The sequence below is a fragment of the Drosophila teissieri genome, chromosome X, assembly GCF_016746235.2.
Source record: "Drosophila teissieri strain GT53w chromosome X, Prin_Dtei_1.1, whole genome shotgun sequence".
NCBI lineage: Eukaryota > Metazoa > Arthropoda > Insecta > Diptera > Drosophilidae > Drosophila > Drosophila teissieri.
In genome coordinates, this window is record NC_053034.1 from 15,411,505 (window position 1) to 15,438,350 (window position 26,846).

Sequence of the window (26,846 nt, forward strand, 5' to 3'; positions counted from 1 at the left end):
TGTCTGTTTCACTGATAGCAGATTGACCCGAACTCGGGATTTGTGCCTTATCTCGTCTGTAGGGCATAGGTGCCATTTAATTCCATATAATCATGGTTACATCTTGAATGCATGTAACCGTGGCGATTCCTTTGTTCGAGATCGGACTGGTCCTTGCTGCCTGAGTGAATTGGGAAATTTATATTAATAAACGCCAAGGACTGCGCGGATCTTTACGCTACGATGACATGCTCAAGAAAACTGGAATAAAATCTAAGAAGCAAGAGCATGCGATTTTAAATATTAACCAAAAACAGTTTGTATTTCTCGAACAGTAGATATTGCATTTCGTGTTGATGAGTATTGAAAAATGTATATACATTGCTGGCTAAAAGCACAGAAAGCAGTCTAGTTCCGGATCCGCTGGAGCAGCCAGCCGAGCAGCGGCAGGATGGGAATCAGAATCATCGGTGGTGCACTGGACCAGCTCCTCGTGCCGTTGCACAGGTCGCCCTGGCAGAAGCACATGTACACCTTCTTGTAGTTGTAGATGGTGTCCGCACAGCGGTCCATGTTGTCATCCGGACCGCGCTGCACGCACATCCGCTGGATGGCCAGGTCATAATCGTCGATGGCATAGGCGCCGCCGCCCTCAATCACCTTGCCGCACCAGCCGCTGGCACACGGGATGGCCGCCACTCCTGGCTCCTGCTCCACATCCGTCGCATTGAAGGTGAAGGGGTCCTTGCAGCTGCCCAATTCTCCGCGGGATCGGCACTGATAGCAGCGGCGCAGGAGGCCTACAATTTAAAATAAAAAATATTTAAAACACTGTTTGGTGAGCCTTTCAATCATTAAGTTAATTAAAGATTTAAGTTAAGTTCATTTTAAATTATAATAGGAAAGTTTAAACAAAATGTAACGGAAAGTTTGTTTTTAATTGATTTTGGCCGTTTTCCCCATGTGAAAATCCAATTAGATTACACACACATACCACATATGCACCTTAAACAAAAGACTTCAACGAGAACACGAACTCACCATCGATTGAAACCAGACTTATGAGGAAAATCACAGACAGAAAAAGGCTAGTAGATTGCATGGTCCCTTCTTCCTATTTCGCCTACTTACTAATCAATAATGATAATAACGAATAATGGTAACAATATGTAAATGTTAAGATCAAGGAAGATCAATCGTAAATTAGTGTTACCAGGCGAAGGAATTGCAATAGCACCAAAGAGTAAAAAGCTTTCATAGATATATATAATTTTGAATAGAAATAAATAATTTATGTAAAATATATGTTTGCTACGTCGTACCAACATAATGCACTAAAAAATCGATGTTCATAAAAGTTATATCATTCATAGATAAAGCTCAACGATAGATTTTTTTTAAAAACGTTATTGATGAGCAATTTTTAAAATAGAAAAAGTTGTCTGCTAGCAGATTGAAAATAATTTATCGATAGTATTGCAACTATCGATGTTTGGTAGAATTTTAGTAAATACTAAAAATCATAATTCATTACCACTGCGCCATCTGTTGGAAATCTGGACAAAGTTCCCAATAAAGCGACATCTATGAAATGCGTCAAATCGTTACTGAAATTTTAAAATAATTAGATACTTGTTATTCGTAGTGAATTTACGGGCATCTGATAGTCAGTACCTCGACTAAAGTGTTTCTTGTTCCTATAACTTCACTAGCTATATGAATACAAAAAAACAGTCAAAACGATGAAATAAACGGAAAATAATTATGAAAGTGACTGGTATAGAAGCAGTATTTTCAGCACCTGTAGGGCAGAGTGTGACCATACCCGTTTGGCCATTCGGTATCGGTATTTTTGGCAGTATTTTTGCACAAATAATTGGTGCGAAAGAAAAAGCAAAGCAAAGCAGAAATAAAGAAGAAGAGCAGTGTAGAGGAGAGGCAGTCAGATTAGACGACGCAACGGCGCTGAAAAAACTCCAGTGGAAACGCACACAGACGCGGCTCTTCTCCACATAAATACGCATTATATTATTTAAGTTTGCTTTGTCCAATTGGAGCGATCGAAAGGCTGCCCAGTGGAGAGGACGTGCGTGAAAATCCAGGGCGCGAGTTTTCACCGGAGAGGAGAGTGAAGAGCGTGAGAAACTGCGTACGTACGAAACGGAAAAAAAGTGGGCAATCAAAAGGAGGAAGAAAAGAAAGAAAGAAAATAGAGTGAGAGAGAGCAAGAGAGTGAGGAGAAGAGGAAATTTTGCGAATTTGTCAGCAGCTGTGCGTCGTAACTAAAGCAACAAAATATCAAGTGAGAGTGGGTGGGAGAGAGCGCGGTGACAAATGCATAGGGAATTAAACAAAAATAATACAAGTGTGCAGCCTTGCAGTAAAATTATTTAAATAGACTGCTAAATCATATGCAGCCGACACCTGGCAGCCGTCTCGCTCTGTCGCGCATGTGTTTGTTTTTGTTTGCCAACTGTTTCTCATCTTCCACCTCCCTCTCTTCCCCTCTCTCTTTCTCGCACACTCTCTGTTGCAGCGCCAGCACATCCCGATTCCCAATTGGACCCAGCCAGGAGTGGAGAGCGTTCCAATAGGAGTACCGCAGCTGCAGCCCCAACAACAACAACAACATGGCGCTGGACAGTGGGACGCAAACGAATGCGCTGACATCATCCTTTACCACGAAGAAAAAGGATGCGGCCGCGGAAAAGGAGAACCTATGGTGAGTGCAAGTGCAGTAGTAGAGAGTATTTCCGGAAGCAAATCCCCCAAAATCAATCAACTAAAAAGCAATATATGCGTAACTCCTCAAAATGCAAGCACCAAGAACTCTGAAACTCAAGATATACGATCAGTAACTGTAAAACAGAAACTATAGAACCAATGCACACTAGGTAGTTCGAAATGGGAAAATATATTCTTGTAATAATACTGGGAGAATTCAATGTGCTTAACTTTCAGAGCGTTAAGTTTCGTTTAACTACAATATGACTTCAACAAATCATATGTATTTTACAACTTCCTAAGAAAACGCAACTAAATTTTACCTCAGAGGAGAGAATCTGAGAAGATAAACAAAAAAAAAAATGAAGAGAGGGCGCTCCATATTTCTCTTCAATTTGTTGATAACTTTCTTTAAATGACGTTTGCTAGCTGCCTTTCGGCACCACTACTACTATATCTAACTTGTGCCCGTTGGTAACTAATACTTCTCAGTATATTGTCTTGCACTTTGTAATTCGCTTTCCGATAGCCGGCAACTCCCAGTTTTTTTTTCCTGGAGCCGCAAACCAGCTGATTTCGTTGGCATGTTGTCATTTCTTTTTCTACCAATATTTCTCTACTTAACCTCAAATGTTGCACAAAGATTGGCAAGCTTTGGCAAATAAAAGTTAATAAACAAAATGCGTGAATAAATAGTATTACAAAAACACGGGAAAGACAGCGGTAGGCCAGATAAAGAGGGACACAAAGAAAAACAGAGAGGAAAACGATGGGAGAGAGGGCGAAAAGAGCAACAATGTGCGGGGATGATTCATGAATTCACTAACCAACAAGAAAAAGCAACAAATCGAGGGCAGCGTTTACCATTTTTTCGCTTTATCAATTTTTCTACACTCATACCTATAAATAAAGCCCAGCTTAATGGGCCGTCCGCCAATAAGACTGATTCCAATTGGAACCCAAACTTGGCTCTAAGATGTGCGTGTATTGGTTTCCGCTGCTGTGTGTGTGTATGTGAGTGCAAATGATGTTGTCATCACCTGAATATGTCGTTTGGCTTAAACTACACTAGCTAACACAATTTACCTGTAAAAGCATCGATTAGCTTTAAAAAGCATTCGTGAAAAAGGTTTTAAATTGAATTGCATATTTACAAAAAACTAAGTACTGCTTTAAAGATATCAGTAGTAGCATTGTATTCCGACCCATTTCGAATACATTAAAATTCTATTGAACGGCCCAAGTATGCAGCATAGTGTCACGAAACACTAAGATCTTGAAATAGTCATCATTGTTTATGTTTTGAGGCTTTAATCAGTTTTTGCTTCCAAATCCCTTGTCATATAAACATCAATGTTTTAGTTGATAATGATGCCACAAAGAGCATAACATTATCCCAGGGAAATCTCTAATTCAATCCATTAGACGACTATTTCGAAACATTTTTTATTGGCTTTGATAAATGGTTTTAAGATATTTATCGAATAATAATGCAAACCACATAGAAACACTATAAACTATCAAACGAACTGCAACTACATTTCTTCGATAAATACATCGTTATCATCTTCGTTGTCGGCATTTTGGGGTAACAATGCCTGCGATTGCTGCTGCCTATCGAAGTTGTTTTGGATGCGTTCCAGCAAATCGGTGGCCACCAGTGCGAAATCCTCCCACAAGGCATCGTGCGCTTCCGGGTCCGTTTCCGTAGCATCCAAATCCTCCGATTCACGCTCCGGATCATCCTCGTCGTTATCGTTCTCGTTATCGTCATCGCCGGGTGATAATCGATCCTCATCGAGATAATCGGCCAGAAGATCACTGACTTCATCGAGTATATTACCGGTCTGGCAGAGATTAGCCGCACAATGACCGTCGATGAGAAGATTCCAGAGGGCCTGGCAAACAATGTTGGCCAGAAACCAGTCCTCCTGCTCCAGGGATCCACGCAGCAGTAGCGACAGCAGTTCGGCTCCTCTCAGTTGCAGAAATGGACCTCGCTGTTCGCCATCGCCCAAGAGGTTCACCAGGACACCAATGGCACAGGTGCGCAGCTCATAGTCCTGGCCAGCTGCCTGTTTCGTCAGTTGCTGCACCATCAATGGCAATCCTCCGGCGGTACAGAAACAACGACGTGCCTGCTCGTTCCTCGTCAGGTTACCCAGCACACGGGCCAGCTCCACTTTGGTCACCGCCGTCTGGCAGTTGCCCAACACTTTGGCCAACGAGGCGGACAAGTCGTCAATCAGACTCTGCAGAGATCCCTTGGCCAACGGCTGCACAGCTGCCTGTTTGTCCTGGTAGAAACACAGATTGTGCAGGGCTCCCAAGGTGGCATGCAAAAGCTCCTGCTGTTCCGGCGACTAATCCGTAGAAAATCAAGCAAAAATATCAATAACTGGATAGGATTATGCACCAAAAACTCACCTTTTTCTTGGCCAACTCCTCGCTGGTCTTGCTCAAAAGCTTCAGCAGCACAGCGCCCAAAGAACGCACATTTCCCAAGCCTGCGCCCACCTCGGGATTCACACTCATATTGGCCACCACTCGTATCAACTTGATTTGAGCATCCAAGTGAGCCACACTGCTGGGTGAGCGTTCGTTCAGCTGTTCCAGGACATTTAGAAGATACTCCATGGCCACATCGTTGTGAAAGTACTGAAAAGCAATACACAATCTCATAAGTAAAATGGCAAATTACACTTTAAGCTGAAGACTGATATATAAATTGCCCCTTGCTTATTTTATAGTAATTTAAAGCTGTTCAAAACCCACCTGTATGCGCGCAGATTCGTGTTTGGCCAGTATGTTGCCAAGCATGTAGCCCAAACGACTTAGAATCGCCAGGAGCCGTTCACTGCACTGCCCACCGCCAACACACGAAGGACCCAGGAGCAGCCCAATCCTGGCAGCATAGTTGTGCAGCGTTTCACAGCAATCAGAGTCCTCCGAAAGCACACTAAAAATAGGAATAATCACAGCTCAGTTAAGTCGTTCGATAGAAGGATGAAGGTAAACCCACCTGAGAGTGCGCACCACATTGGCCTGGACCTCCAGTTCGCCCATGGAAACCTCGGCCGCTCGGATGAGATGTGGACATGCCAGTTGCAGTTGAAGCTGCAAACGCTGCTGTTGCTGGGAAACATCTGCCAGAGCTCTCATGGCCGCCGACAGTTGATAGAGTGTGTGTAGCGGCGGACCCTGGAGCCGTTTGGTGGCTCCAGCCTCATTCAACATCTGCAGGTGCAGGATCATCAGCTCCACGGCGCCATGACGAGCCAGGCGGGACACTAACGTTTGCTGACCCGTCAATTTTCTGGGGCAAAGCGATGTCGAGATGGCCGACAGAGCTGGAGGCATTAGAGCAGGAATGGGCAGCGACTGACTCTCGCCGGAGCTCTCCAAACCAATCCAATTGCGGTTGAGGGCATCATCCCGCTCCTGGGCACTGCTGGCGGTCAGAAAACGTATGCAACCATAGGCATAAATGCACGCCTCCGGCTCATCCAGTGGCGAGGCGTGTCCCAAACCATCAATGAGCAATTCCAGCACGTCGTGTTCGTGGAACAGTGCATCATGCTGCTCGTGCCTGGCCACCTTGAAGATCAGCTTGCAGGCACCCGTGAGATTGCTGCCCGTCACCCGAAGCTAAAGCGATTTTAAAGTGCTCAAATGAATGGGGGAAATCCAGAGTGGAATGTCTAAATGAATGACTCACAGCCAGAACCACGCGAGCCACAGCCAAAAGAACGCGTGGAGAACTGCACTCCACCAAACCATAGAGTCCTCCTAGGATGAAGCCGCGCTTGTAGTTGCGCTCCTGCTTTCTCACACGCGTATAAAGCTCCTGGAGGATCTGTAAGCAATATACATATTAGTTAGACTACTTCCAATTGAACAAAATGATGAAATAACTAAAAGCTTACCGCATTAATGTGCTGCACTGTCTCGTCGCTGCAATCCTTGAGACCACTGTGCTGCTTGAGCAGTTCGATCAGCGTTTCTGTGCTGGACTGACAGAGCAGAGCGCCATTCCGGGTGGGCATGGGTGTGGCGGGACCAGAACCAGATAGAGCCGGCAACTGGCGGGGCGTCGATGGTTTCTCGTTCTGCAGATACCGCATGCTATGTGAGTCCGAAAGAAATGGCTGTGAAACAATGACTGTGGCAGGGAATCTCGCAATGGGTAAACCTACGAAAAGGCACTTGGTGGTCGTCCAGCCAGGGCAACTTTGCCGTACAAAACTCGTCCGGATTCGCGGGGCGTAATAGGGCGTCGAGTGCTAACCAAACGAGCACCGCCGGTGGCCATCAGTGGAACGGCGTTTACCGATTCGCCCAGGAACATCTTGGCCTCGCTTATGAGCTCCGCGGATGTCTTGCGCCTGCCCATTCCACTGGAGCCACTGCCACTGGAAACCAGGCCCAGTTTGTTCAGATTCTGTTCACTGGCATGCGGCTGGTGGTGGCGCATCTGGTGTTGCTTCGTCTGCTGCTGCTGCTGCCTGTCCGAAATATTCGATTCCGGCTGTTTGGGCTTCTCTACCGGATTCGCTTGAGGACGTGTCTCGCTGCGCGAACGTCGCCTCAATAGCAAACTCATCCTAGATCGTAATACTCCAATTTGGTAATATTGAAAAGGTTGCAACTCTCGACCAGCGCGACCAACAGTTCTCGATGGACTCCTCGCAGGTAGCGAGATGGTTTGCCTGGAAAATTTACGTTTCGTTTGGCTTTTTCGCGTGCACCATGCCAACGGGCAAGCACTCCACCCCATCCAACACCTCTGCCCCATCGAAGGAGTCCACGAAGCACCCGCCAACCAAATAGCCACCACCAAATGGAGAAACGTAAAAGCGTTCACTTACCACTGCACAGTGGGACGCAGGTGGCTTTTCCTCCAAAGTGGGTCAACGCAAAGCAAACGGTTTGGGAAATTGCAGAGAAGGATGTGGATTTTAATTGGTTCTCGAAAGTAATCGAATGCCATATCTGTGCCATATAATAAATCCGGAACCACTGTGCCATATTCATAGGTAAATGCGAAAGCGCCGCTTTCAATAAAGGAACCGACCAAAACAAAACAATCGCGACGAACTCGAAAAGTGCTGCTCGGTTGGGCAATCGATATTCCCCATAGTATAGTCGTAGTCTTGTGGAGAAACCGGGAGATACGGAGGCAACGTACGGAGCAGCCGCAGGTCCTGCGGTCGATTTGCATGTCCTGGACAGACAGGACGCGACATACTGTCCGTCAGGATGGTTGAAGCACCAGCATTCCCTAGCACATCCACATCCACATTCACATCCACATCAATTGAAAAATTATTTAATTGGTCTAATTGACTTGCAGACATCGCAGCGACGTTTCGAAAATGGCATGCAAAACTATATCAAATATTGACGCAGTTCCGAAACACTAAAATCGAGCACGAATCGAGGGCTGGGGAAATATGAGAATATGAGAGGCGTGGTTGAGCATATAATAGTGGTGCTGGGGGCTCCATTTGGTGGTCCGCCAATTAACTTGATGGCTGGAATGTTGCGAAATGGGAAATGCGAATGAGTGACGGAGCTCTGACCTGGATTCGATTACGTGTATCAGCGGAAAAGCTTCCGAAATGAGTGTAGTTCGGGCAGTCCCAAAAAGTCTAGAGCCCTGGGAGACTTGTAACTTCCACTTTTTAGATATGAAAGCATTTTAATAGTTATAACTATGTTTCTGGGGGATCTTTAGCGCGTTACATTGCTGACAGTCACTCAATAAACTTTACCAAACTAAGCAAGTTGTATTTATAGAACCCGAATTTATTTCTTGCAGGTCAGCGATATTGAATGAAGTACAAACACAGGGCAGCACAAAACTTCCATCAAACAAATCTGTACTAGTATTAGGCGACAATGCCACCGGAAAGACGACACTCATTGCCAAACTGCAGGGCGTCGAGGATCCGAAGAAGGGTTCCGGCCTGGAGTATGCCTACATTGATGTCAAGGATGAGTACAGAGACGGTACGTCATTAAGATTCAATTGCTATAAATAGTATTTAATCTTATGTTGATTCTATTACAGACATGACGCGTTTGGGCGTTTGGGTCCTGGACGGCGATCCAGGACACACAAACCTGCTACACTATGCGCTCAACGAAACGAACTATGCACACACACTCGTCATCCTCACCGTTTCGATGACGCAGCCGTGGGGCTGGCTGGAGCAGTTGAACCATTGGATCAAGGTCCTGGGCCAGCACATCGAGAGCCTGCAGCTGGACGCCAAAGAGAAGGAGGCGGCCCGCCAGCGACTGGCCACCACGTGGCAGAGCTACTGTGAGGTGGGCGATGACCTGGATCCGGGCTCCCCAGTCAAGCGAACGATGCGCAACAACTCGATCGACGAGGATGACCTGCTGCCGCTGACGGAGGACGCACTAATTACAAATCTGGGCCTCGACATCGTTGTTGTGGTCACAAAGGTGAGTGCGGCATGGAAACATCGGAAACTATTATGATCTCTATCTATTTATTTCCCATTGCAGACGGACTACATGACCACGCTGGAAAAGGAGTACGAGTATCGCGACGAGCACTTTGACTTCATCCAACAGTGGATACGTAACTTCTGCCTGCGGCATGGCACTTCGCTCTTCTACACGAGCGTCAAGGAAGACAAGAACTGTGATGTCCTCTACAAGTATCTGACGCATCGAATTTATGGTCTACCATTCCGTACGCCAGCGCTAGTCGTTGAGAAGGATGCGGTACTCATGTGGGTGTCCATTTCGTGTAGTTTGCAGTATATATGTTTACTAATTATGTACTTATGTATCCCAACAGTCCGGCTGGCTGGGATAGCCTGAAGAAGATTAGTATTTTGTACGAGAATATGCATGGAGTCAAGGCCGAGAATCCCTACACAGATATTATCAAATCGCCACCAACTAGAAAGGTATGTCACTTCATTCATACGCTGGAACTATGAAGCATAGCTAACTTGTTTCCGCATTTTTCCAGGCGGTCTCCAATCGCGAGGCGGAAGTGCAGACGGAGGATGAGCAGGCGTTCCTGGCTCGCCAGCAGGAGATCCTCAAGCAGGGCGACCAGGTGCGCGGTGAGTCGCCACTGCGATCGCAGGGCGTGGGCAGCAATAAGAGCGGACCCCGAACGCCCGGCACCGCAGGACAGAGTTCACCCAAAAAGGTGGGTACACTTAATGTACGAAAGTACAAACGTATATTAAATTCATTTGTTGGCCCCTTTTCAGATTGATCCCAAGCTGACGCCAGCCACGCCCGGCGCCGAAGGCGTTCTGGCCAACTTCTTTAACTCGCTGCTGCACAAAAAGTCGGGTAGTCCGGCGAGCGGCGGTTCCGGTGGAGCCGGTAATCCGGCGGGTCCGGGCCGCACTGCCAACGGTACGGATGCAGTAATGACGCCCGAGAAGCTGGCCGTTCGCACAGATGCAGCCGCCGAACTGGACCGATTATCGCGCAGTGTGAAAAAAGAGATCGACATGTCGCAGAGTGAGTGTTGAGCCGTAGTCAACCAGGAGTAGCAACACAGACACCACAGCAAAACAGGAGCGGCAGCAGCAACCAGAGAACCACAACAACATGAAAACGTTATTAAAGCATCAAGTGAAGAGCAGAGACTCGTAGACAGTTGCAGCGCTGGATAGCCACGAAAGAGATCATAATTTGGAACAGCTGCTGGATCATCCAATGGTCCGCATGTTGGTGTACGGGCCTTTATCAGTTTCGGGGGGTTGCTCTTAAGTTGTTAAAATCCCCGGAAAGTGATCAGTGCCCAGAGATTGTTCTTTATAACCACTTCAAATCTTTCTGGTACTCATTTGATGAGTCCCATAACCACTAGTGATCCTTTTTACGAGCCTTCTGCTTTATACTCAAACACTTTCGATAGGAAATATAACAAAAAACAAAACAAAACGACAACTAGGAATGAGAACATTTGGGACATTCGCCACTTAATGGATTAGCTTAGAAAAAATGTTTTCTATTTGAAGAAGGGATATTGTCTGCGAGGCATCTTGTACTCCTCCCTGCGCAGCTAGCCCCGCTCTGCATGTGTTTAATGGGCCTTGGCGAAGGTGAAAGAGAGAGGATTATGATAATGATAATGATTACGATAAGGATAAGGATAAAGTGAAGTAGGTTTTTTTTTCGTTCGCGGGTCCACACACACATCTGTATAATAAATTATTTAAAGAGCTGTAAAATGTAATTAACAAACGGCAGACAAACGAGAGAGATTCGAACAATTCACGATCCCTGCGATGCGTATGGTTTGCTCCTAGCCTGTATGTATTTTTTAATTATATTAATTATTAACACACACACACACCCACTCACACTTGTGTTGATTCGTTAGGCGAGACGTTTACATTAGTATTTATGCCAGGAGAATTCGAGGCGCTCCTCCATTGTCGTGTGTACATTTTAAGTTAGCCCACGATTTGCGTTTTATTTGCTTTTGTTCCAACCCGAACCCAAATCCAATCGATCCAACCAACGAAGTCCATTGTAATTAATTTAATGCCTCAATCCCTTCGATTTTAATGTAGACCTGATTCGTTATCCGCTCCAGAAGGGAAACCGCTGTCCGTCTCCATTTTAAAGCCAGTTTTTATTTAAGCCATTTTAAACGAGCGCGAACCACGAACGTTGCGCATGCATGTGTCCTGACTGAGGAGACCAAGTTAACAAGGCTGGATCGCAGCTCGTCCTTGGCCCAGGCGAAGATTACTCTATTTTACTATGATTTATATATATTTAGAATTTGGATCGAGAAGAAGCTTTCCTTTTGCCATATGTATTCCACCAAATGTATGTATGCTCTTCTCGTCGGGAGATATCATTTCCATACTTCTCGACAAGTTTCCACAATTTTCCATATCCTCTCAACTGCTCTTGCTCCCGCATTCAACTCTTTGCCTCTCGCTCTTTGCCGTGTGTCGTCGGAAGCAACCACAAAAAATATGATTAACAATAAATAAAAACGAAAAAAATAACTGAATGATTTGTGCTACAGAAACTATTTTTATGTATAAATACAAAATAATTATATTAAATATATTGTATAACATTATATATAAATATATATAAAAAGAAAACCCAGAGCAAATTATAAACCTTGAGCAAGCGAATTATTTAAACAAATTGATCGGTATTCGAAAACTCCCAAACAAAGAACAAAGCTAAAAAAAACACACACACACACAAAAGTAACTTAATGTAAATTAAACAAACACAAAATATAGGCAACAAATCAGCGTCGAAAATTGCAACAAAAAAGTAAAATAATTTAAATAAATTTTCCAAAAATACAAAAAAATAATCGAACAAAAGGTGGTTTCAATTGCAGGTTACTGAATAACTCCTGACTCCTTCCAATATAATTTACATAGTAACGAAGGGGACCTAATAGTTCGAAAGTTATTTCCAAAATCACTTTTGTATTCCTCCTTGCACTGTGCAAAATTATGTACTATATCTACGCTGATAACTACTTCCAGGTATAAAAAGGAAGGTGGGTAATAGGTAATAGGTAATATAAGTATAAGTATAGGTATATAAGTTTAAATACAAATGGTTCAGCAAGTGGGTAATGGGTAAATAGGTCTTCTAGTTAGCTGTTTAGCATGTGAAAGGTAAGCGATTCTGGATAGTGATGATGAGGCAGTGGCTCCTCTGGGCTTTCCCTTCCCCATGGGTCCCAGTTCCCTCTGATTGCTTGCTCCGAGTGCATGCGTCTGTCCAAGGATCCAAGGATCCAAGGACCGAGCGGAACAGCTGGCAGCTGCCAGCTGGCTGTGCTTCCCTGCCCTTCTCTTCCAGCATTGCCTTGATGGCACCAAGGATAACACTCGGCTTGACCTTCTCCCAGTGTGTGTGTGTTTTTGTGTGTGTATGCTGGGTGTGTGTGTTTGTGTGCTGGAGAGAGCGCGTGATAAATGATGACGCCAGTCTACCTCAATCTCTGCGCCCTTTTGGGTCCCTTGGCTTACTTATTGTTTCAGCCCGCATCCTTTGTGCCCGGCGACAGTTTTGCCAAGTTTCCCCCAGCTTTTCCTCCGCCTGCTTTTCCCTTCCCCCCCTGCATTTTCCCTCGCACGTGCTCATTTTCCTTATTGCCCGGCCTGACTTAGCGCCTTTTCTGCCAGCCTCGATTTGGCTCAAAAAAATATTGACATTGATTTTGATTTCCTTTTTGCGATTTGATGGCTTGCCTCCTGCACGTACCATATACTATGTGCCATACCACCAACCATCAACCATTTACCATTTACTTTCTACTATGTGCCACGGAGTAACAAAGGATTCTGCTGCACCAGCTGCCAAATGCCTCGGGCTAGCTGCAAACTCGGATCAAAGATACTTTTCGTATTAAAATTATATGAGTTTCAATGCTTGCGCTATTTTTGTGTACTTAAAGTTTGTACAACTGCAAGTCAACTGCGAGTTAAATACCTCAATTTATGGCATATTTAACGTAAATATAAAGTATATTAAGTACAGTGCAAGTGGGTGCTAGAATATAAATGTAATAATTTGTCAATTAAATATGATTGAATTAAAATGTAGTTTCCACTTTTGTGACTTTGAATATGCATAATGCATTCATGTGAACCACTATATAAATAGATTTCCCATTAATTTTCGCCTCAGTTCTAATGTATACTGACATTTAATTTGTTAAAGATTCGCTAGCCATTTAAATTTTTCATTCATTACATTTTTTTGCACTTTTTTCCAATTGCGCTGCTTTGTTTTTTTTTGTGATGGACAACGAATAAATTGGCAAATAATTTATGCATACACAAACGTCGCCGCATCGAATAAAATGCAAATCAAATTTTACACAATGTAATTAAGTTGCATTTTTCGCTTTTTGCTTTGTCCGATATCAATCTAATAATAATTAAGTATGCCAGAGATGTCGGTTAATCGAACTAATTGCATTTGCATAAATACTTGTGCCAATCTTATAGGCAAAAATATAAATATATTGAGTTCTTTATGATGAAACTTTAAGTTGCAAGCCCATGTCTTTTCGATTGAATCGACAATAACAACAATTAATCAATTTGCGTTTGATAAGCATACGATAATAATCCCACAACTAATTACAATAATATCCATCCCAGCTTTTTTCCGGCACGAACGGGTCTTTCTAGCTAAGTTGCCATAATGACAGCTTAATTGGAATTGGATTCGGATTTGGATTGGGATTGGGATTGAGAATCGGAATCGGAATCGCTCGGGATGTGTAGATTGGAGTCTCTGGAAGGGGGTAGTATGTAAAACTTTTGACAGCTGTCGAGGCCATCAAAACAACTTTGATAAAAGAGCGCCACAAGACAGACAAACAAAGAAACGAGGCAAACAAATAACGAATAACGAATAACAAATAAATGCGCGGCAGGATGAAAATTTATCAATCTCAAGTTTCGCAAGAAAAACAAGTAGCTGAATAATCTTGGGCGAGAGGAGGAAAGTTCTATGAAGCACAGCCAAGAAGAATATTTGGTTTTTAGCTAAATAGAATCCCCAGTAAAACGAAATTCATTTGAATAATTATTTAAAAATTAAAAAGAAGTGAATTCAAGGAATTTATTACAGCTCTTTAGCTTGCAATTATATTTTCCAAATTGCAGCTTCAACAATTCGTTGCACATTTCATTAGTCTTGCAAGGATATTTTCAGCCAGCCAAAGGCCGAGCAAATCGTTTCATTTAATTATTTGGTGCGGTCATCTTTTGATTGAAGTCAATTGGAATTTGCAGCTGCCATTCATTGGGAGCAGTGTTTACTTGGCTTTAATAGACTTGGCCAAGGATGCTCCATGGCTCCATTGTCCTTGGAGCGACTGAGGCTCCTGTTCTATGCTCTTCTGCTGCAGCTCCATCGCATTTGTCTGACAAATTGAGTTTCCGGACGGACACCAACTCGGAAAAAGCGCAAATAAAATCAAGTGTGTGGCCGGCAGCAGGAAATGCACACGAACATAAATGGTCTACATAGTAATTGGGCATTTAATCCAATTTCTTAGGCATACGAAATGCAATCTTTTTATTTATGAATTGGTTAATTTGCGGGAATTAGCTTTGTCCAGTTTCAGGTACTTTCCACATCAGCTTAGTTTTCTAATAACAAAAATGCAGAGCATGCAGTATTTTCTCGCAGTGTGCAGGAAGCTGGAAGAAGCGGAACGCTCTAATGACTCGGTTTCCTCCTCGAATGAAGCTATTGCTCGAAGATGCCCAATTGCACATGACACTCTTTGACCACAGAGAATTCCATTTCCATTTCTGCCGGATGGCTTTCTTTACTTTCCCATTTATTGCTCGCCTCCTTTTCTGTGTAAAATTTCAATTGTGTTCTTTTTGGCAACCAACAACCCTGTGCAAAAATTGTCAATTGAAGCCATTAGGGCCATTGGCAATTAGTTGCCAGCCCCATTATGCGGAAAGTCATTTGCCATCGCTGGCATTTTTGTTTACCATACTTTTTCACTTACGGCCGTATTTTCAATTTTCCCATGGCAATGCATTTCCCATTTATTTATCGCATTTATTCATTTATGTGCTCCTAACTGTGTTGTTACTGCTCAAGACAGGCAATTTGCAGATCAAATTTGAGCAAATGGAATCAGCAGACTAGTTTAATTTTAAACATTTTTTATTGTAACGTGTGTAGATAAATTATGAATTAAATTGTTTACGGACATTGTGAATATGGTGCTTCATATTTTCTGCCTCGGCAAGGATATTGAGATGAATAAAAAAATAGAAAAAAAAATTGAAAGCTCCTGGAGCTGCCTACATGGTCTCGCCAATGGGCTTGATGATCAGCTCGTGCACCTGGACGTGTGGCGGGGTGGCAATGGCGTACAGCACGCCCTGCGAGATGTCCTCGGAGTGGAGCATTCGATCCTTGATGGCCTCCCTAATGCTGTCCGGCAGGATCTCCGTATCCACCACACCCGGACTGACGCTCTGAAATGGTGTTTAATTGCAAAGGAGATATGAGATATATATTTACTTGACTTTAATGGACGAAGGGAAAGCGAACTCACCGTAATCTTGATGCGGGTGCCCAGACAGAAGAACTCCTGGCGATATCCTTCGGCCAGGGCCGTGACCGCATGCTTGCTGGGCGGATAGAGGTTGACATCGGGCGCCACGCCCTCTGTGGCCGTCATGGTCTTGTGCCCCAGGATGCTATTGATGACCACCACATGGCCATCGAATTTGCGCTCCCGCATGGAACGCACAGCTCGCTGGGTGCACAGCACAATGCCCATGATGTTCGTCTGCAGGACCTGCTGCATTGCGGCCGGATTCATGTCCACCAGGTAGCCCGATTGCAGGATGCCGGCATTGTTGACCAGCACATCGACGGCGCCCAGCTTCTGGATGATCCAATCGAAGGCCTCGTTCACCGAACCCTCGTTGCCCACATCGCAGTAGAGGGCAAAGAGTTTGCCCCTCTTCTCCGCCGGCAGCTCCTTCTGCAGCTCCTTGACGCGATCCACGCGACGGGCCAGACCCACCACCGTCATCCCGGCCAGCACCAGATCCTTGGCGATGGCCGATCCGATGCCCGAACTGGCGCCAGTGACGACGGCCACGCGATTCTGCCAGCGTTCCATGATTTTCGCTTGTGATTCCAACGCTGATTACTCGAATCTCGGCCAGAAGTGCCACCTTTTATATCGCCGGGAAGGTTGCGTGCGCTCTCTAGCCCACTACACTGCGAGAAAAGTCGCACCTAGACAATATAATAGATTTAAATGACTTCAGATTATGCTGATTCCAAATAATTTTATTTAAATCAAACAGATTAATCAACGTATTCCAAATAATTGCAGGTAAATCAAGCAGCCAAATCATCGAATTTATGCAATTATTTCTTTATTAAAGCATAGATTCCGGCCATTTTCTTTCAGTGCATCTTGTTAGCGTGCTGAGAAATTGCCGTCTCATCACTGAGACAACCAGCCACGCCCCCTGATACGACAAAAGGGGCGGCAGGCGTTGTATTTGCATTGTCGCCAACGACAGTTTTTTATTGTTTTTGGCCAAGTAGTCAAGTTTCGGTAGTCACAATGCGAATCTCAAGCACATTCACTTATGCGGAGTGCCCGGGATAATCATACGGTGGAAAATTGCGTCTATTAGGCTGATTAATGGCTTGCACCCAATTATTAACATTTGATTCTACACAGCTTATAAAATATATTTTAAAGTTAAGCACGATTTTTATTGTTATTTCTTAGCACTTTGATTTAATTCTATTACAATTAAAATTGAGTAAATCTAGCTGCTCAGTGAAAATAATAACAGCACCTGTTGCCGCTCATCATCAGCTCTAGTAATTAGCATATGAAATGTATGCGATTCGCGTGCAAAACGCTTCTCACATACAATTAGCTGCACGTTTGCACAACTCGGCATATATTATTGGCATTAAGCTTTTATGCACATTCGCATGGACACACCCATCCATTTGCCATATAAAAAAATTGGATAAAATGCGGTACTCAAAATATATAATTGAACTGCACAAACTAAACTAAAGGGTATTGGATGCGTGCATATACATATATCCAGATAAGTTGTGCCCGTGTAAATTGAAGAGTGGCCCTAGATTCTGTTGCGCCGTTTAGTGCCATTGGTGTTTTTTGTTGTTGTGATGCTAGTAGATATGCTCGTGCTGCCATTGTTCGTAGTGGGTATGGTGTGGTTGGTGAGGTCCTACCAGAAGCCGCCCTTGGATGCACTGCCTCCGCCGTAGTTCATGCTCATGTCCATGCCGTTGTAGGCGCAGAAGGCTTCGCCATTGTCGATGCACGGCTCAAATGGGCTGCCCCCCTGGCCATAGAAGTTGGCCGCCGAGTGGCTGCCCATGCACCCAGAGTCACCCATGCCCATCTGCTGGCCACCTGGCATGGGCATGGGCATACCGCGCGGTCCACCGCCTCCCACGGGCATGCCGCCGGCTCCTCCGGCAAAGGGAAGCATGGATTGTGGCGCAGCTGCTCCCTGGCCAGGCCAACCTCCTAGGCCGGCTCCCGATCCCGAGCCCAATCCTAATCCTGGTGCTGCTCCAGCGGCCGAGTGCTGCGAGAGGTCACCCATCTGCGGATAAACGGGTGCATTCACGGGCTGTCCATTCCAGTAGGAAAACGTGTTCGACATGTTGTGCGATGCGACTCAATCTCAAAGGACTAACTGGTACAAATTTGGGAAACTTGTGAGAAAATTCAAGAACTCGAAAATGTTAGAAACAATTTTTTTTGGATTTTTGTTTTTTTTTTGCCCAAATGAAAGTCGAACAAATTTTGTTCCGCCGAACGGTGCTAACGGTTTGAACTCTAAATTGAAACTGTTGATTTGGGGCTCTGGCTGGGGTACCTCGATTTTTCGCTTTGACATTTGATTTCATGGATATATAGATGGAAAATTTGGAAAATTTTCGTCGACTAGTGGCAGTTGGCCATGAAAATTCAAAAGATCTAAAATTGTATTCATTTAATGTCTAAGAGTAATACAATTATTCAAATGTATCTTGTTAAATACTACAATTTGTAATAGGCAAGGCTAAGTTGTAATACTATATAAATACGCTGAATGAGTTCTGAGATCTATCTGATTTATTAACCTGACATAAGAATGTTTATAATGGCCCTAAAGTTTTTGTGCTTTTAATTCGGGTCATTCCGTGTTATTTAGCATACAATTTTGTATTGTGATAAATGACATTTCTTTTCATTTGCATTTCATCTTTTTGCTCTCGTCGTGTCTTGATTCTTTATTCTTTATTCTTATTTCTATGATTTTCCTTTTTTGGTTTAGCCTTGTCGCGAAATAAGGGCGGTGGGCGACTGAGGGGCGTGGCGTGGCCAGCGTTGTGTTAATTTTTGAAAAAGGACACCAACTGTCGTGATGCAGCACAGATGATAATGACGAAGACGCGGCAACAAACGTTTGTCTACACGATGGGTATTAACTGGGTATTAAAGACTTAGTACCACAAAAAAGAAATCAAAAATCAGATCATACTTTATTTTATCACGCTAACTGTGCTTATAATTATAAATCAATTGCTTATTATAAATCAATTAAAATACTGCTTTAAATTCTTTCAAAGTTTAAAATCATTGTTGGGAAATAAAAATAACACATTCTGTTTGGTTTTCGCTCTGCAAGTCAACTTTAAGCTTGATCTTATAACTCATCTAACACGTTTTGATTCACACATGATTGGCATTTAAATAGGGTATTTTTGGGGCTCTCACCCTCCTGGCCATTCACATTCCACTTGTTTCTTGTGCCAAGCATAAAATGCAAAACACTTGAACTGAGTGGAAACGAAGGCGAAAGCAAAATAAGCAACAACAAAATGTCTCATAAACCAACAGATGCAGTGAAAGAAAATTGGGGGTGCCATTGGGCAGTATATGAAAAGTATACATTACAAATGCACAGTATGAAAACGATCATCACTTTGTTGTTCTGGTGAACGGTAATGAATTAAAGGTTTCAGCATTGCGTATACTTAATATTCGATGTTCATATTGCGTATACGCAACGTTAGCCGTATTTTTTTCCAGTAAGCTGAGGAGAAAAAGAACGCAACTTGGCAGGGTGTTGATAATGATAGCAAAGACAAAAGCCCACGCCTAATGGGACACGGAATGACTGAGGGGCGATGATGAGGCGGTGGCCGGATGGCAGGAAGGCAGGAAGGCAAGATGGCAGGATAGCTGGATGGTTGGATGGTTGGATGACTGTAAGGCCGGGTGACCATCCGACTGTCATGCCCGCGTCCTTGACGCGCTGCAGTGGCGACATCGTAGTTAAATTGCCTGTCCTCGGCCGGCGTCAACATTGTGTCATTGCTAGTATTAAATCAGAGCCAAACAAATGATGATACATAAGTGCGACACAAGTGCGCAGAAAAAAGAAATACAAACACAGCAAAGATTAACCGAAATGCTGGGTGGGAAAATTAAAATTACTGCACACAGCTGCGGTGCACAGCGAGAAAAATGCATATATTTATAAGGTTTAAGGTAACTCCTTCCTTAAACTATAATAAACTGATAGCTTAGCTGAGCTGATTAATTAAAGCCGCATTATTATTTACGACTACACACTGTGCATATCTGCTGCAATGGAATTTGTCTCAATATAAATTATGCTGGAATTTCTCTGGTTTTCTGTGCTCTACGCTCTGTGAGTGATCAACTGAGTTAATATTTCACCGCCTGACCTTGGGCCATTCCAAATTATGTGATGCCAACTACGCCGGATGGGAGACTGATGGCTGCTGGGGGAGTGGGTGGAAAATGGAAATGGCAGCGGGAAAAGCGGGAAGACAAAGAAGCCAGTGCATAGTTCATCAAGTTTGCAAACAAACGCATACCACAGTCGGACTTCAAGGAGGCGAAGCATCTCGATGGGAGGATGGGACTTCGACTTGGGTCAAATATGTTAGCAGTTGCATTCTGTTTTGGCTCGGAACAGCAAACATTCAAGTAGCTGGCAAACGACAAAGGACCAGCACAGTGGGCTAAAATGAGCGAAGGCGTCGGTGAGTATCTTAATACATATTTTATTTACATTATTAGTTAGTTATTGTATTCAAAATCAGTTGGGTCTTAAAATGAAGTGATCAAAAGTATGCAAACATGTTTCCTGCAAAACATTATTATATTTAAAACATTATCTAGCATTTCTGGGAATACCTTTTTAAATGATTGAACCAACAACCCACTGATGTATATGACTCCCTCTTAGTGAATCTTTGCCACTGTAACGTTGTGTAGTTTTATCGCATTACTACAGCTGGCGGGCCACTTGCCTCGTCTCCTTCTATGCACATCTACCTATTTCTTTCTCCCATTCCGGCGCTGTCTGTTCGCCATGGGTTTCCTCCCATGCCATTAGCAAAAATGGGTAAATAAGCTTAGTTCAACTCTACTTCGAGTGGGGACTTCGGCGGGTGGGAGCGGGACGGGTATAGTTGCAGGACGAAAGTGGTGGCGAAAGTGGTGAGAGCACTTGAAAAAGTGGCAAAATAATTACCGATAACACAAATGCCCAGGCACCGATTCCGAACGGTTGAACTTTTTTCCGTGTGCCCGCCATTTTTCCCACCCTTCCATCGCGTTTTCCCCGCCCTTCCACGTGGCTTTTCCTGCTTTTCCTGCTTTTCCTGCTTTTCCCACCACTCCGATTTCCTTCTCTTTTTGTGTTGCGCTTGTAGAACTCTGGCTTACATAAATTCAATTGTGCGCCGCTGCGAGTGTGTTTGTGTTTGGCTGTCAGTGCAGTTAGGCTAAACCGATTTGTCTCTCCCCTCACACTTTCCCATTTTCCGCCCACGATCCTGAATTTCCCCGCAGGCTATGCTCTGCTTTTCGGATGCTTGAGATCAATGTTCTAATATTATTTTAGAGCTGCGCATAAAATTGTTATAAATTATTCAACGGAATTGAAAGGTAATCCCAGTCTTTAATGCTACTTCAATGTATAATTTTCCTGGAATTTATGAATCTATGAAACTCTTTTATTGATTTAATAGTTATTTTTATGATATGCAAATATACTTCCTTGATTTCCATCCCCAGAGTATTCAGTTCTTCGGCGTCAGGACTTTGAGCACAGGCTTTTCACCAGTTTTTCCGAGCTTTTTTTCTGTTGTTTGCACTGACCAGTTGACTTTGCTGCTCTCTGCGTCAATTGATGGCCCTCGAATGGACTGAACTCGAGCGAACTGAGTGGGGTCTCGAGCATATAGCCCTGCCGAAAAAAAATATCTATGTATGTATATATCAAGTGTCGTTTGTCAAGTCAGAGACAGCATTCGATAATGTTAATTTGCAGTGGCCAAATCCGGTGAATCCGAATATTGGGTTAGTAGTTAAGCTCCACCCCCCTCCACCCCGATGGCAAGTTGCGGTGGACCGCCTAATGACTGCCGTCTAATCACTTCGCTTCGGGGAACTTTCTTGGGCGGATTGCTGGGGCTCCTTGGAACTTGGAACGGGGGACTCTTACCGCATCACATAGCCATGCCAATTTATTTAATATGCCGTACGTGAGCTTCCGCTTGCTCTTCGGCCCACGTTTATGGCCACTGACTCTCTGATTCTCTGGTTCTCGTCCTTTTTTCCTTTTTCTTTTTTATCCTGGCCAGCCGACTGCTTCAATGGCCTTGTGTGTTTTTACTTTCTCGCATTTCATTTCATTTCATTTTACTGGACGTTTTCAAATTTTTCACTTGAGTGAGCTTTAGCAGGCGGTTTCACATCTTTAACGACGCTGTGCAGGCGAAAAAAAAGTAAATGCGAAAATTTACTGCAGAAACGCAGGAGCGCAGGAACAGGAAGAGGACTCCGAACTGTCCGACCATTTGTAATAACCAAAGCCTCTGGGGAGACTAGCATGTGAGGTCCTTCGCTGGCCAAAGCCTATGCACTGCCAGTTGGGCACGAAAACGTATGTAAGTGGTATTGTTGGCAGTTCTAATGGACTGAAGAAAATACTATAGTTCTCACTGCACTTTTAAGAGAGTAGCTGTAGTTTGCAAGGAACTATTTATTTTCAAACCAAGTGCATAGTTTCTTAATAAACGATTTGCAAAACCATTCTGTTGTTTTACTTCTGGTTCAACAATAACTAAACTATTTGGTTTTTAAATATATTTCTGTACCTTCCTCTATCGAAAACAAGTTTAGTAAAAATCTAAAAGTTGAGAAGTATTTTGTTATTAGTGATATCAAATATCCAATTACAGATTTAAGATCTATTTTTTTATTAGTGATATCAAATATCCACTTACAGATGCAGGAAGTGTGCACGATTTTCTCAGCGTGTACGTTCTCATGTATAATCAGCTGTTTGGGCTGTCCTGGTCTTCCGGGCAGCTTACAGTTAAAGAGGATTCCGTCAAGGACACCACGGCCACGACTATGACTACGACCACGACGGCGAATTGTGTTCGAGTCGCAGCTCATTCGTCCTCATCGCCATCAGTCTTCTTGGTCCTGCTCGAAAACTGAACTGAACCCAACTTGCTCCAAAATCCAAGCCGAGTCCGACCTCGCCTCATATGCGAGTCTTTGTGTTTGCGCATTCAAGTGGCGTGGTGCGGCAGCTGTGCCGTATCCCCAACCTCATCCCCATCTCCATTCCCATTCTCATCCCCATGCTCATCCGCATCCGCATCCGTGTCCTCTTTATCCAGTCCCCCCTGTTGGCTGCAAACCCGCGCCGGGCTTAGATCCACAGAGAAAGAAATGTCACGGCTAATCGGTAGCTGAAATGTGACAGCATTTAAAGGCATTTAGGAATGTAATATTTTGAATGCAGGTCAATGATATTTAATGCATTTTAACTGAAGCTATTGGTTGAGCTATATGGCTGATTAGTTTGTTGGCCAGTGTATTTATATCTACATATATCTTACTCGCAACGCTTTGCTGCTCTTTTTGCCTGGCATTGCAGCACCAAAGTGAGTATTTCCATATTTATAGTTTCTGAAATAGCTTCTAACTAGCTTAGCCTGGCTGGCTTTGCCAAGGGGAGGGGGAAAAGGTTTCCAGGGTGTCCGAGGAGTGCCTGGACATCCTTGGCCACTCCTCGCCAAATTGAATATCTCTGGTCACTTTTGCATAGAAATTACTCGATTTCCATGGCGGCCGGCAAACAATGAAATTGAGTGTCCTCCATTCGCAAGCTTTTTGTCAAGTGATTTTTTCCTTATCCTTTCAGTGCTTTCATATATTTTTCGAACGACTTCTGAGTGTATGTTTAGGTATTTTACACAATTAAATAGTTTGTTTTGTGCAATTTGTAGTATTACTCTTATCTACTTGTATTTCAGAGTCAATTCTCTTTGCTTCAATTAAATGTATGTGCAATTCCCCAAGGACTCCACATAGTTTTATATTCACGACTGAACTTATTTGGGGCAAAAAAGGGCGGCCCAAAGGCATCGCAGGATTTGGGATTCGAGGAATGGACGGGTCATCGGTTCATTTGGTGGGGGATCCTGTCACTCAACTACGTTTCTTCGTAGTTTCGGTCTGCCTGATGACCTTCAACAGTTTACTGACATTTATAAATTTTTATAAGGTTCAGGGGCTCAATAACGCAGCATGACAAAATTTATCGCCACAACGTGTTCATAACACACGCATACACACGCACACACACACTTTTTGGACAGCGGCACCCACACAATCAAAGCGCAAATATATGCCGGGTTCAAGGGGTTACGGGTTCAAAAGACTGAAGGGTGGAGGGGGGCGAGGGGACGAAGGGCAAGAAGGGGGTGGTGGGCGGAATATTGATGGCGAAACTTCATGAAGCATAGCCGACTTTTTTCTCATCGCCTCCGCTTTTATTTTTTTGCAATGCGTAAATGTCAGATAAGCCTGCTCCCCACGCACACACATGCAGTGTCGAGAGTATGGGGTTGCAACTAACTGATACCCTGTTATGCAATCCTAGGTGCATTTTTGTAACAATATTCGTGGATAATTTCTTTCTTTTTTCTGTATTTTTTTATTATTTTTCCATGGCCAACAAATCAATAAATTAGTTGTTAGGTTGGTGAACTGCCTTATATTTCCATATGAATTTAGATATATTATACTATTATAAATTATTTCCAAATTGCTTCGAGTCGTAACTGCCCTTACCGAAAACGTAACACTTGGTATTTCCGCTGGTGCGTGCAATTTTTAGCTTACAGCTGTCAGCTGACTACATTTACAGAGGGAAAACTAAACGAACCAAACAATTTGGTGGACTGCAAACGAATCGAATCAAAAGGGGAAATCGGCGGCAAGAGGAAAATCAACGGAGGAAAAAGGAATATATCATAAAGGGCCACTGAAATTCACAAAAAATATTTTAATAATTTCCGAATAAGTACAGCCGAAAGTTTGACTTTAATGTGGTGCAAAAAGATACATTTTAATCAAATCATGAGTTTAATTTAGCATTTTAAAGACTTATACATATCTCACATATTTTAAGAAAGTTTAAATTTTGTTTCGGTACTCACCCCTTTCCTCAAGCTCTTTCCACGTCAGAGCTGACAGCTGGTTGTAGCTCCTGGAAAATAGCTAGCTCAGGCACTTCCTCCACTCCAGTAGGTCGAAATCACACTATTGATATCCTCTGCTGCCATATATCATATATCACATATCACTGCACCACTCACTCACAATTAGTATTTACAAAAAAAACATTGAAAAAGTGGTTTGCTTATGTAGGACTTTTGAGAAGCGCAGAGGAGGGCGCATATATTTTGGTACTATTTAGTATTAAGTATTTAGTATTATTTAGTATTTAGTATTATTTAGTATTTAGTATTATTTAGTATTTATTATTATTAAGAATTTAGTATTTTCTAGTATTTATTATTTAGTATTTAGTATTATTCATTATTTCTATTTAATGTAACGTAATTCTTTCAGCTATCTTACCGATAATTTTATAATTTCACTTTGAATGCCAGCTAAAACAATAGAAATAGAAGTATAAGTATAAATATTATTTAATGATATATAAGATTGTTTTTTCTTAAGACATTGTTTTGTAAGACATTGATTGTTTTTTCTTAGAAACATCAATTATTTAGTATTGTGGCCAAACACCCGGGTGTTTGTTATTGCCGCAAATAGAGTGTCTACAAACACCCGGGTGATGAGACACTTAGAGTGCCGGTGGCTTGCTGCAGTTCTCTAATCCCAATGGTATTTGAATGAATATCTCAAATTTAACATTTTTTTTTCAGTGTGCTGCGAAGAATGTGAATGTGGCGGAGTAGTGCGGGAAAGGACTAGCAACATTCGCTTGTTGACTATGCATGAGGCGGAGACACCGCAATTCAGTTGGAGAAATCCGGGAAACTGCGGAAAACGAAAAGCCTCGGCCCAGGAAAAGCCACCCACGAAAAACTCGGACCTGCCTCGCTGTCGATTGGCAAATGAATTTTGTCAGGCAGCGAAGGTTGAAATTGGCTTTTGCCTTTTGGCGAACGTATTTTGAATTTTAATGCGGCCATAAGAGCAAGACATGGCTAAGAAGCGGAGTAACCCTTTTTTCGACTGATGCTTTTGTTTGTCGGGTCTGAAAAACAAACACCACACACGAACATACTGGAAAACAAGGGACTATTTCATTAGCGAAAGCCCGAAGCGAAGATTCGCTTAACCCGTTGATCACTGCGCAGAATAAGGGGTAACTTTATCATTATTGCAGAAAAATTCAAGACAAATATGAAATATTATGCCGTGTACCACGAGGTATGACATTCCATATTCGCACAGTTATTTCCTTGTTCTGACAAAAAGCTATCTGCTTAATTCTGTAAAATAGAAGAGATATAAAATCGACTATGATTTCTCCAAACAATTTTTGTATGGTATTAAAATCATTTACCATGCAACCTTACATTTGAAAACGCTGGCATTCGGGGGTTAAGACGTGCGTGGCTTTGGATTTTGTTTAGCTTAAATCAACACATCCCGACACCTACACGCCCCTCCCTCCAAGGATACTACAAAGCAACCGCATTGGGATTGGATTAACATTCTGCCAGGATCTATAGCACACTCGTGTGGGACAGGAGGAAAGGCGGCCAGGATGCGGCTGAGACGTCTAAGAACTGAGTGCCATCTTAGTTGCGGTTGAACACTTGCCTGGCTTGGCGGAAAAACTGGGTGGCGGAAAAGCCGTGTGAGGAAAATGGCAGCATATTTGAATATTTGAATACTTGATACTTGATTTCTTTTATTAGGTGTTCTTGTGCGCTCTTAATTTTCAGCCTCAATCACAAATCACAAAGCAGAATTTATGCGAGCTTCACATCTCGATTGTATTTAATTAAAAATTCCTTTGCCTTTTTTTTAGCTGTGATTAATTAATCAATTCAATTTATCGCACACATGCTGCTTTCTCCTGAAATAATCGTATATTATCTGAAGTTATAACAAATAATTCCATTTTAATGGCACATCAATTTCATCAAATTGTTTTGCTCAAAATGCTTTTAGTTGAATTAGTTTTTTGCACAATTTTTATGTGGCTGAAACAAAA

The 26,846-nt window shown here is 43.2% G+C and overlaps 5 protein-coding genes across 5 annotated transcripts; 1 reads left to right on the top strand and 4 right to left on the bottom strand.

Moving 5' to 3' along the window:
* Positions 1–273: 273 nt before the first annotated feature.
* LOC122624561 (protein quiver) lies at positions 274–1,222 on the bottom strand. Its single transcript, XM_043804199.1, has 3 exons — positions 1,193–1,222; positions 1,021–1,109; positions 274–779 (listed from the first exon to the last, which is right to left on the bottom strand). Exons 2-3 carry the CDS (start codon positions 1,079–1,081, stop codon positions 388–390), a joined length of 453 nt encoding a protein of 150 aa, XP_043660134.1. The 5' UTR covers positions 1,082–1,109; positions 1,193–1,222; the 3' UTR covers positions 274–387.
* Positions 1,223–1,893: 671 nt separating this feature from the next.
* LOC122625380 (cytoplasmic dynein 1 light intermediate chain 1) lies at positions 1,894–11,068 on the top strand. The gene is made up of 8 exons (XM_043805532.1): positions 1,894–2,128; positions 2,516–2,701; positions 8,525–8,715; positions 8,777–9,177; positions 9,241–9,470; positions 9,539–9,650; positions 9,716–9,901; positions 9,966–11,068. Exons 2-8 carry the CDS (start codon positions 2,610–2,612, stop codon positions 10,233–10,235), a joined length of 1,482 nt encoding a protein of 493 aa, XP_043661467.1. The 5' UTR covers positions 1,894–2,128; positions 2,516–2,609; the 3' UTR covers positions 10,236–11,068.
* On the bottom strand, positions 4,239–7,306 carry LOC122625379 (armadillo repeat-containing protein 2). Its single transcript, XM_043805531.1, has 7 exons — positions 6,900–7,306; positions 6,630–6,828; positions 6,422–6,559; positions 5,726–6,351; positions 5,479–5,662; positions 5,131–5,361; positions 4,239–5,066 (listed from the first exon to the last, which is right to left on the bottom strand). The coding sequence occupies exons 1-7, from the start codon at positions 7,304–7,306 to the stop codon at positions 4,239–4,241; spliced, it is 2,613 nt and encodes an 870-aa protein (XP_043661466.1).
* A 4,316-nt stretch (positions 11,069–15,384) lies between the features above and the next one.
* Positions 15,385–16,396, bottom strand: LOC122624341 (farnesol dehydrogenase). Its single transcript, XM_043803845.1, has 2 exons — positions 15,800–16,396; positions 15,385–15,719 (listed from the first exon to the last, which is right to left on the bottom strand). Exons 1-2 carry the CDS (start codon positions 16,373–16,375, stop codon positions 15,543–15,545), a joined length of 753 nt encoding a protein of 250 aa, XP_043659780.1. The 5' UTR covers positions 16,376–16,396; the 3' UTR covers positions 15,385–15,542.
* Positions 16,397–17,258: 862 nt separating this feature from the next.
* Positions 17,259–18,115, bottom strand: LOC122624458 (glycine-rich protein 5). Its single transcript, XM_043804000.1, has one exon. It carries the CDS (start codon positions 17,922–17,924, stop codon positions 17,481–17,483), a length of 444 nt encoding a protein of 147 aa, XP_043659935.1. The 5' UTR covers positions 17,925–18,115; the 3' UTR covers positions 17,259–17,480.
* Between the last annotated feature and the right edge of the window lie 8,731 nt (positions 18,116–26,846).